Source organism: Hemibagrus wyckioides, linkage group LG14, assembly GCF_019097595.1.
Source record: "Hemibagrus wyckioides isolate EC202008001 linkage group LG14, SWU_Hwy_1.0, whole genome shotgun sequence".
Classification (NCBI taxonomy): domain Eukaryota; kingdom Metazoa; phylum Chordata; class Actinopteri; order Siluriformes; family Bagridae; genus Hemibagrus; species Hemibagrus wyckioides.
This window is the reverse complement of record NC_080723.1, coordinates 4,794,407-4,806,582: the sequence shown is the minus strand read 5'-3', so window position 1 is coordinate 4,806,582 and position 12,176 is coordinate 4,794,407. Positions and strand designations below refer to the sequence as shown.

Sequence of the window (12,176 nt, the reverse complement as noted above, 5' to 3'; positions counted from 1 at the left end):
TACCTTTGTCTGTGTTCGTAGTGTGTGACGGTTAATCTCCGTGCTCTGTGTGTCGCCCCTGATCTTTTATTCAAAGACTAATTAACTTTCCCTGTTTGTTGACCCTGATCATACAGAACCTCTTCAGCCCTGGCTCTTAGCAGATTTACAAGGCTTTTTATTTGATATACTGCTATTCCGTTTATTTCTCACGTTCGATGCTTTAAAGCTAAAGCTAGTAGAGGGAGGATTGTCATTTTTATCTTTTTAAAAGCAGAGATTAGTTCTGTCTTATAACACAGCATTGTTGACTCCTCAAATCTGATTGGGCAGAAGGTCAGGATTTTCTCTAAGAGCAGCTCTGCAGTGCCTGCGTCAGAGAAAATGTGGGTGGAAATGGATGCGAATGCAGAAAAGCATCAAATAAATCTAAATCATAAGGCAAGAAAACAGGCAAAGGTCAGGCGATGTGCAGAAAGACTCAGTACAGGCAAATCCAGAGGGTAAATACACAATCAAAAGGGTTGGTAAAGTCAGGTAAATCACAGCGAGCGTGTACTTCACATTTTGGTTTTGTGTGTGTGTGTGTGTGTGTGTGTGTGTTCTTTATATAGTGGCTGGTGTAATTGGAGACAGGTGTGCATGATTAAAAGTCCAGCGACTGAGTTCTCGTGTTTTGTTTTTTTTCTGGAAGTGTAGTCCGAGGCGGCCAGGGTGTGTTCTGAGTAGTTGACCTGACAGTTGGCTGCTAGGTCCATATTAATGAGTTCATTCTAATATGGTTTCATTTGTTACACAGGTGGTTGTACATTGACATTTATTTGGAAGGAGTCGCCAGTGTTAGCACATTGTACAAGTCAGAGGAAAAGACTTCTGGGCAGAGGGCTTCAGGATGTGAGAAGCTTTTTTTTTTTTGTTAACTTTTATGAGAGAGGCTGGTGAAGGAACAGTTTATACGTTTCTAGCTGCCGTAATGCAAGCGATAACAGGAATTAATTTGTTTAAAGGGCATTCCACTAAATTAAACAGAACTATAAATGGATTAAATGGATGGTCTATTGGTCTGTTAGGGTTTTTTAGGCAAATTGCTGTTGTATATGCACAATAAAACCCATTTTTTTATTGTATCGCACTTTAAACAGTGGATCTTTTTACAACGTAGATTTGCAGAAATCTATAAATTCAGGATATGCATTTTAAATGTATCCCTGATGAGCAGTAGCAAGATGAAAAAAAAAAGTCTCTGAGGAAGAAACCTTGAGACTCGAAAGGGAACCCATCCTCATCTGGGTGATACCGTTGCAATTATAAATAATTTCCCTTGTACTAGATGGTCAAAAAGTGCAATTATGTAACCAAATTCCTTTTAGACTGAATATGAAGTCTAGCCTGCACATGCTCCACACCCCGCTGTGTTTTATTACTTCATTACTTAATTAGCAGTATCTCTCGAGGGTTTCATTCAAGTTATTTAACATCTATATTCTATTCTTCTATATCCTATTGCTTTTTTCTCTCAAAGCCAAAAGACGAGCTTATGTCGTAATTCACAGTGATGTATGAAAGCTATGGTCATATGTCATCATATACATGCTGTGTGAGGTTTGATTGGGTTTATGCTCTCCTGTATCAGTGGCGCTGCAGACAGATAATAGGCAAATTTGACATCTGCTCATCTGATGTTTAATGTCGCTAGTCACTACTGAGACCTGCAGAAACCTTCAGCAGAGTCTGGGGTTTCCTGTCTGATTGTGAATAAATGTCAAAAGAATTCATCAATATCTAAAGTTTTTTTAAACTGCAAAAGTCAAAGAAGGACATTTAAGAAGTGTGTTTCCATCTAATTATGTTGGAGTTGCCTTTTTTCTTTGCAAAAAGTTTAATAGTACACTGCTTTGTAATTTGATTTCCAACTTGTTTGTACAGTTCATACTAAATTATGAACTGCATCATCCTCTGCTCGTATAACTAATAATGTTTAGATTTTTCCTTCTTCAGGACTGGGAGTTTCCTCATTTCATGGGGGATTTGGATATGAACCTACCTGGCCTGTCTACAACACAGCTAAAGTTTAAACTCCCAGTTTGCAAGCGGATCTTCAAGGAGGAGTATCATATACACATCACGGGTATGCTTATATTCATTATCTGTTTATGCATTCATCCCCAACATAAGGGATCATTAAAATATAATTAAAGCAGTACAATTACCTGGTCGTTATGTTCTCAGGCATGGTATTAGGACCGTGTAATAAATCAGATTCTTCCCACAGGACAGAAAGAATAATTTACTTTGTAATTACATATTTGACGGCGATATTTAAATTGTAGGGACACACCCGATACTACAGCCCTACGGCACGGCTGCCAAAGTCTAAAATGTTATTGTCCCTTTGCTGGGAAGATTCTTTACATGTTTTAGCCATCAGCGTTATCAAGTCCAAGTTACAATACAATGTCCAAGTTGCCAAGTCCAAAAAGTTCACCTAGTTCTACAGAGTCTCAGAAGTAAATCCCCCGGAGTTTGAGTCTGTGGTTATCATGGGCTGCCAACGCTTTGTTTGCACTTTTGTGTGCCAGACGCTGTTCATGTCCCAGCTATCAATGTGAACAAAGTGCAAACTTGATGTCAGATATATGCAAGTAAGAAATCTGAAGACATCAGAAGGATGTGCCACAAAGTGTGGTGCAAAACAGCCAAACACTACTTTTTCCTAAATTTCACATACAGCTTCCCAGAACACTCACACACTACGCTGTGCTATTTACTATGAATGTGTTATTCTTTCTTTATTTTTTTTGTATTGTAACTATCCATAGAGCAAGGCATCTCTGTCACATTTGACGAGTCAAGGTATCCCAAATCATGCTTGGAACTTTCTAGTACCTTCCATGAACAGCTTGAACACACATACACATGTTCCATAAAGATGCTTCCTCATATTCAACACTTCCTGATATATGAGCTTGAAGTTGGAACCAGTCCACAGTCTCTGAACAAGAAGAAATTGACACTCGTCATCACACAACACTCAGAAATATATGTTTTCCTTTGTCTTAAAGACATTTAGATGAAGGATTCTACTTGTTACAGTGGAGCTAACGCCCATGTTTAACACGACTTCTTAATTAAAGTGTATTAATAAGTAGTGTTTACTTAGCAACAAGTTATTTCTTGTTAGGTTATATTTAACACTCCCTCATGAAGCTGCTTGAGATGATGCCGAAAAATCAGACGTGTCAGAAACCATGTTAAGAAATTAAGATATTAAATAGTTTTGATTATTTGAACGCTTGTTCATAATTTAAATGTGTTATTTAACCGTGTTAATGTCTTCATCGTTATTCTAAAATAAAACAGAATCCCATTTTATTGGCCATTTCTAAAGAAATGTGATTGAGTAATTTTTTAAGTCATTGCACACCTGTGTCTGGCTTAAATGTAAAGGTTTTATTGTTTTAAATAAAACATTAATACAGAATCGAATTATTGATTCGCATTGTTCGTACATTGTGTCCGTTTTGAAAGAATCGATTGTTCATAAATCTGACCGCATGTGGAAAGAAGTGTTATGGATGTGTGGTGTTTTTGATGCACATTGATCTAAATCACCTGGTAAAAGGAAAGACTTCAAATATATGGAGGTCTGGCTACAGGGAGTCAATAATGATTTTTTTTTTTTCCTGCTCGCTCCCCGGCTCTGGAGAAGAACAGATCCTTGTGGGAGGGCAGGTTGCTTCCTGTGAGCTTTTCAGCTGACCTGAAAAAACACTGCAGGCTCTTCAGCTCATTACTGGCTGCAGAGCTGAACCAGGCTGTTATTAAGGTGGTGAGCAGACGCTCAATGGTGGCTGTGTAGAACTGGGTCAACAGCGAGTGTAGTAGGTTGTTACAGGAAGTACGTCTTCTACTAAACCTTTATGGCAATACAGTCAGTGTTGGCTTCCCATGTATACCATGCTCCTCATGAACTTCTCATCATAGTCTTTTCCAGATTGATAATAGAAGGTAGTGATGGGGGCAATGCCTAAAATCCATTTTGAGCATGTTCAGCTCTCGGAAGCATATCCGGGGCTACTGTTTCATCGCCGCACCCTTTCACCAGCTCAGTTCCACCCTACAAACCTTTGTCTGGAACCCTAAAGCCAAGCAAGGTTATGGGACTCTAGCAAAAAACAAACAGTAGAGGTATAGAGTGTGGATGGTTAGAGTTTGAGATGTGAGGGTGCTTCTGCTTCAAGTCAGAAAACAGTTAAAGGCAGAGGCTGCTATGCTGAGAAGAAGAGCTTGGTGTGGATCATATTTAAAATGATTGTATTAATTGCCAAGCTAAAGCAGAGGAACACTGTAAAAATGAAGAAATTACTGGGATCATGAATCTAAGCTGCTCAGACCTGTCTCTGGAATTTCCACCCGAAGTACCTGGACTCCCAATGATCGACTTCAGAGTTTTCGACAACAGTAACTTTGGTTGATATTTATCCCCTTGACAAGACGAGGGCAAATTGACGTTCCGCTGGAACAAGTCATAAGACTTCCTCTGAGATCTAAGGACAAGCAACTCAATAGACGTCACAGCTAGACCTCTCGCACGCCACATGAGGACACACTGTCTGAACTTAACTATCAGACTTCTCTACTGACCTTCCCCAGAGTTGGCTTAGAAGTGGAGCTATAATTACCTCATTTATCTTCAGTGTACATATTACCCCTGCTCTATGCACTCTATCATATAGTATGAATACAGAGAGACAATACACTCTCTCAATGTACAGTGAATTTGCTACGCTGCCTCCTTTTCCGGCCGCTGTCCTCTCTTTCATTCTACCTGATATTGTACATAAAATAATTAACGTGTGTGTAGCTCTTTATTATAAATAGAGTTTTAGCAAACCATAAATATTAACAGGGTGAATTATGACCATCAGGTTTATTTCATTTGAAGTACCTTGGACTAATGATAGTCTTACTGGAATTGTTAAAACTGTCAGTCATTCTGAATATATTGTATAATAAACTAAAACCAGGCTTGTATCAAAGATTATTATCTGAGCGTCAGCAAGCCTCTAAAACTGCTGCACTTTCTATAGCTTTCTCTGTTTCCTTTGATGGCTATTGTGAATGGAAGGTCTTTAGTTCCCTCATGCATTAATAAAGCGCACACTCAACCATTAGAAGTTCACTGTTAACCTTAAAACATAATGTGTTGCACTGCAATTCTTTCACGAGAATTTAATCTAAAACATGCATGTTAAAAAGAAGACTTTCCTGAAGTTAGCGTGGGTGGTCTGTTCTAATTTTTCCCAAGCTTGGTGGCACGACTTCCTGTGAGGACCCTTGACATGGAATGCTTGGCTTGGGTCAGTTCTTTGTAAGCATTTTTTTGTAATATTTGTGATATTTTTGGGCGGCTGGAACAGATAATGGGAAAATTTGTTTTGCAATAAAATTTTCGCCTTAGGATCTCGCCTACAGAACTAGTTGAACTCCTATGCCGATGTTTCACTGTAATTGTAATTACTACTTTCTCTTAGATAACAATTTATAAACGTTATCAGGAACACCTGTATACTCATTTACACAATTTTCCAATCAGCCAATCAAGCGGTTGACTTTGCCAGTCTTCAAATGTCCACGTTCAGGTCAGCCTGTGGCCACTGTTTCTTCTGATTCCTGTTCTTGGCTGACTGGAGTGGAACCTGAATGGTCTATACAGTAGCTGTTATAGCCCATCTACCCCAAGATTCAACCTGTTCTGAGATGCTTTTCTGTTCACCATGGTTGTAAAACGTGCTTATAGGTTGAGTTTCAGTTGCTTTCGTGCCAGCTTGAAGCAGTCCAGCCAATCCTCTCTGACCTCTCTCAGAAACAGTGTGCTTCCATCTGCAGAACTGCCTCTCACTGGATGTTTTTTTTGCTTGTTTATCACACCATTCTGTGTAAACTCTGTAGTCCGTTGTGTGAAAATCAACAGTTTCTGAAATAGTCAACCCAACCTGTCTGGCACCAGGAACCTTTCCTCATTCTGATGTTTGATGTGAACATGACCTGAGGTTCTTGACCTCTGTTTGGATGATTGTATGCATTGCACTGCTGCCACATTACTGGCTGATGGAATAATTGCATGAATGCATTTTTTTTTTTTTTAAATAAAGCTGAGCAAGTCTTTTAAATAACTTTTTTTCTTTATTGCAGGTAAATGGTTTAACTACGGTATCATCTTCTTGGTCCTCATTCTTGATTTAAACATGTGGAAGAACCAGATCTTCTATAAGCCATATGAGTATGGTCAGTATGTTGGACCAGGAGAGAAGATCTACACAGTAGAGGAGCCAGACACTCTTAGCCACTTCAACCGCAGCACTCTAACATGGGACTGGCGATCGACTAACGTAGACCCAGGCACCAACCTCACATACGTCCACAGGGACATGTTCCTTCACAGTCGCTACATCGGTGCCAGCCTAGATGTCAAGTGCTTGGCATTCATTCCAAGCCTAGCTGCCTTTGTCCTCTTTGGCTTCTTTATCTGGCTTTTTGGACGTTTCCAGGACAGTGAGACATTCCTGGAAAGCCAGGACAAGACGTACGAGCGGATCAAACGTAAGTCACCTTCAGATTTGGGCGTCACACCTGAGGAGGTGCACATATCAATGAGCGAGACCTTGAAAAGGAGTGGCACACCAATGTTGCTGCTAGTGGACACTCATCATTTCGGGTCCTCTACTAACTCCATATCCCCCTGTTCTAATGAGACCCAGGAGACGCATCCTAGCAGCTCTGTAGATAAAGCAGCATGTGCCGATGCTGCAGATGTTAACAAACTGACTCCATAACCTTAAGCAAAGCTAATATAAACTCTGGAGAATTAAGTTCTGTTTCTGCTGAGCCCCTCCAACTCCATCTTTGCCTTGATGGGATCGTTAATGATGACCAACCCAATAACTGAACACATGACTATAACACAGAGCCTGCAAAGAGACATCGTAAACCGGCAGTTAAATGCTTTCAAACTTGTACAAGAGGACATGGTACAAAATTGCACAGCGTGTTTTTCTACATTTTAATAATAAGCTTTCCAAGACAACACTAGTGGCAATGAAAATTTTGGTACTTCTAATAGTCCAACTTTCCTTTCATTATAGTGTTCTATATGGTCCAACGATGCTTAACAGTTTTATTTTTTTACATATTTTTATTGAGCTACTTTGGTGCCTACATGGAAAATCTGTTTATAAACCAAGCGCATGGCAAAGTAGTCATGAGGAATACTCGGCAGAAAAATCGGTGCCTTCAGTAGTTGTGTCCATTATTGGACAGTAGAGTTTAAAGGTCTTTTGAGACGTCATTACATTATATTGATCTGTTATGCAATACAGCGTGTTCACAATGTGTCTTGTATTTTATCAATTACAATAAATTAAAACATTTTGCTAAAAAAAAAAATAAAATCATACCAAAACCATTTATACCTAATAGAAAGCTAAAACAAAAAAAATGGTATAGTTATTCAATACAATGTTGAATTTTCACATCTTGACTGTTTGTCATTTAAGTAATAGCCAGTCTATCGACATATCCAGTATTTTTGCATATATTTTGCTAGGTCTGGATTCTTTTTGTTGCTATTAATGTTATATATCATGTGTCTCCTGTTTCTATGATCAAGACTGCCATTTCAACATTCGATCTTGTGGCACAACCCATAAGCACTGAGACCAGTCTATCAGATTTGATCTTTATCAGTCATTTGTTTAAAAAGGTTTGGCGTAACCAAAATTTTTTGTCTGTTTTCGCATTTCACATTACGCTGCTAAGATGTTTTAATAAAATATGAGAAATTGTTGATGAAATCTCATTTATATGTCTCACGTAATCAGTGATGCTTTCTTGATGACGTCTGGGCTGTTGTTGTTGTTTTTGTTGTTTTGTGTATTGGTGGAAATGATGCCGCTGGTCTTGAAACGTTTCCAGAAGACCAACTGTTTCCATTTCAAATAGGCTCAGTCCACAGTGACCCTGTTGCCAAGCAACTCTTCGGGGCCGACCCCTTCCAGCTGCTGCCCCAATTAGTTCATTAGGGAGGGAAAATAACTTTGTGCAGCCAAGGCAAACCAAGTCGTTTAGAAGAAAATTTGGTAAATGACCATCAGCTCCAATTAAGGCCAGCATATAAAGGCTACAAACACGTGCATTACAAAACCTTACCAAAAGACTTTCAAATACTTCAAGTGACTCATTATTTATTAGGGACCAAAGCCGATGTTATCAACACATGTATTAGTTATCGGTGTACACTTAACGACGTATAGGTTAAGCAACAGTTAGTGTGAGTGCATGTGGCGGAGAAACAAAAATAAAACTTCTTGTTAAGATTTCATGTATGAACCAGATAAAGGTAGGTTGATAAGGTACTTTCATGGTATATACAAAACAACGAAATTTAGTGTTGCCTCTCTCAACAAGGACGACATTTAAACATAACACTGAACGGAAGTTAAATTAAGAAGTTAAAAAAGAATAATTAAGAGTAATTTAACAGAGTACACTGTAAAAACAAAATATACAGTGAAACCTCGGCATACGAATTTATTTCGTTCTTAAGGCGGAAATTGTATTGCGTAACAAATTCTCCCATAAGAAATAACGTAAGTGCAGATAATCCGTTCCAGCCATACAAAAATATTACCAATGTTCCCAATACGAAGCGTATGTAAACTATATGGCTGCTTACGAAAGAACTGACCCAAGCCAAGTATTCTATGTCAAGGCTCCTCACAGGAATTCGTGCCACCAGGCTTGGGCTAAAAATAGAACAGACCGCCCACGCCACCAATCTGTCAACAAAAAAAAAACACCCGAAATATCACCTAGCTTTTGAACGCATGCTAAAGGCAACGTTGGTATCGTGGGTTGTCTCTTTCCAAACAGCTTCCTGTAACACAAACACTGACGCAAACAAGTTTTAAACGGCTCCCAGACGCACGTGCAACCTAGCCGGCGTTCGGTTCGTTCATATGCCAAAAATGCTTCGTATGCCGATGCAAATTTCTTGCAAAATTTCACTTCTTAAAGCGAAAATTAGTAAGGGAGCGCATTCGTAAGCCGAGGTTCCACTGTATATTTACAGAAGATTGCGTGTAAGTGTGCCTTGATTAGTGAAATGTAGATTGAGTTGAGTATATTTTGCACATTGAAATAATGATGTTAATACACACAGTAATAATTAATTGCACATATAAAACCGTAATGCACGTTGTATAAAGTGACAAAGTGAACTGTAGGGCATTTAGCAGCAAAGAGTAAGCTTAATGTAAAGTGTTCCTTAGTCCTTAAATGCATGGGATTACAGTATAAGGAGACAAAAAACACAAATTAGTAGCACTTCAGTTATGAGCCTATTTACTTTTTGAGTATTTATTTTTAAATTTTGTAAGAATTTCTGGAAAATAATCTACTTTACTTGAAGTCTAGGCCCTGAAAAAGAGACAGCTGCTAGATCCCATCTAGGACCAAATTGAGTTGTTCTCTGTCTGGCTACCGTCTAAATTTCTCCCAAATCAGTTGTCATGTCATCTCTCTCTCCCCCATCTACTAGATCACAGTATCAGTTGATAAGTCTGCCATCAAGCCTCGGCAAAGCTTGAACTCCGAGGGCCCTCTGAATCTGTCAGACTTCCATCATGATTGCTCCTGTGAGATTGTGGTAAGGATATTTTTTGTCAGCTGCTGGTGTGTGTGTGTGTGTGTGTATGTTTGAGCCCCAAGATTGCCTTTGACACTCACACAGCAAGGGTGGACCATTGGACAAATCCCAGGGTAGAGTTCGTCACTTGTTCAGAAGTGAAATACAAAGAGATTTTTTCTCTCTCGCTCTCTTTTTCACTCTCCCCGTCGATTTCCATTGAATTGCCTTTTCCAGTCATGAAACGACATTTTTTTATCAACCCTACTGCAGGAAAAGGTAAGACAATATCAGAAAATCATCTTTCCATTAATAAAAAAATGATGGAAAATGGGGAAAATGAGAAACGATGCATTTAACCAGTGTAATAGCCATCTTCCAAATTTAGATGATCGAAAAATTTTATCATGATGACACTGAACAGTATAACAGATCTTTCTAATTACTTTTGCCACAAAAATAACTCACTGTGGTGATGGATAAGAAAAAGAATCATTCATCTTTAGTGATCGCTTTGTCCTGGTCCGGATCGCTGCAAATCCAGAGCTTCTCCTGGGAACACTGGGTGTGAGGTAAGGACACACCCATCACAGGGCACGAGCTACACACTCATTCACACACACATTCACACACTTATTCAAACACTTGCTCATACACTGGGCAATTTAGCATTGCTGTTATGTCTACAGGGGTGTTTTATATAGAATATAGGAGGAAACTGAAGATCCTGGAGGAACTTGTGGACACATACACCGAAACTACACTATTTTAAGTTATAACTTATATTTGTATTTCATAAATAATGTAAAATGAATCAGTAGAGCTACTTCATATTAGCATTATCTCGTCTAACCTCGACTATTTTATGAATGTTTGCTTACATGGTTATAAATAAAATCATTTTGTGATGCATTATAAACACCATAAATATCATTTTTGTATATACTATGATAGATAGTTATTATTATTTTTATTATACATTTGTATGTGTCTGCTAGCTGAAAACATTTTCGATTAACCGACCGATTACATTTATTTTTATAGTGGAGTCTGGGTTTTTTTAATAATGACTCGAGCGCAACTAAGGTGTTGTAAGACCTCACACGTAGATGGTCGAGCCTTCCGTAAAAAAATGTCCTAATGTTGTTATTAACCTAATGCAAAACGCTGAAGTTAATTACTAGACAGCTCTAAAGGCAGACTCACTAGTATTAGCTCCCTTCAGGTTGAGGCATCTGTTGCACTGCTCTCATCTCTCCAACAGAAAATTGGACATTTAGGAGCCAGCTGGACAAACCCAGCGCGCCTGCTGTGACTCCACTTTCTAGCCTCTGGCAAAAAGCCACCACTCACTGAGAGCTGCTGAAGCCAGTCATGCCAGGAGATACTGTTGCCAAATCCATCCCAAACACCCTGAGCTAGGTGTTATCCTACTGGCATTTCACCGATAATAAGATCATAATGGTGAAGTATATTCCTCTGACCTTAGTTGATTCTCCTCTAAGGCCACATTCTGAACTTACATTAACCTTTATAAAATTAGTACTGAAACTCTTTCAAAACTTATTTATAGATGACTAGATTTTTTCTGCTTCTCGAATTTCCCTCATTTATTCTTTAAGTTAGATTACATTACAAAAATGCGAAAAATACTCCCCAAAAATGTCCATTTTCCTACTTTCAGATATGTATAGCACTTACAACTAACACATTTTTCACAAATAAGTGAAAATTTATATTGGTATTTTGTATCAATAAAACCACTTCATATTAACATTATCTTTTATAACCTTAAAAATGGCATTAGGTCTTTTATTCGGTGGAGACGGAAAGATGTTTTATGATTTCATTTCTATGGAACAGACCTTCGAGCCATTAGAAAGGCAAAATGCACTTAGGCAAAAGGCATCAGAAAGGCACTTAATTGATAGCCTGGAGGATTGATTTCTTCATCAGTTACACCAAAGCTTGCTGTTAATGGAAATAGATTAAGACAAATGCTTAACACATTTGAGTGTATTCTGAAAATCAAACCTGTATGGCTAAAATGTGTGTGCAGAAGACCTTGAATAATTTTGATGTCTGCCCAAAAACATATAAAAGGGTTTATCTTTACAAGCTTTTCAGTAGATATAGTATATCTGATATAACCAGAATCTTTATCCTCCTGAATATTCATTCTCCATATCCATTTCTCGTCATTATGTTAGGTTATGTTATGTAACGTTGTTGTTGGGAAAGTTGGGCGAATACAGACAAGTGACAAATTAAAGGAAAATTCATTATGCAGCTTCATAAGGACTAATTGAACAGCTTCATTGTGCCCCATGAAATTGTACTGGACAGATGAACACCATTCTTCTAAAAGATATTTCCCCAGTTGGTGTCTTAATGATGATGGTAGGAGAACTCTCTCTAACACCTCAGTCCAAAATCCCTATAGATGTTAAATTAGGTTGAGATCTAGCTACCGCAAAGGCGGTACTATATGATATGATCATTTTCATCCTCA

At 38.5% G+C, this 12,176-nt stretch overlaps 1 protein-coding gene across 2 annotated transcripts in view; it reads left to right on the top strand.

Moving 5' to 3' along the window:
• Positions 1-7,808, top strand: part of tmem117 (transmembrane protein 117) — a 50,799-nt gene extending 42,991 nt beyond the window's left edge. For both annotated transcript variants that reach the window (XM_058407536.1, XM_058407535.1), the window contains exons 7-8: positions 1,978-2,107; positions 6,175-7,808. In XM_058407536.1, coding sequence (XP_058263519.1) covers positions 1,978-2,107; positions 6,175-6,815 — 771 coding nt within the window. In that variant the 3' untranslated portion in view covers positions 6,816-7,808. The remainder of the gene's footprint in view (positions 1-1,977; positions 2,108-6,174) is intronic.
• Positions 7,809-12,176: the final 4,368 nt, after the last annotated feature.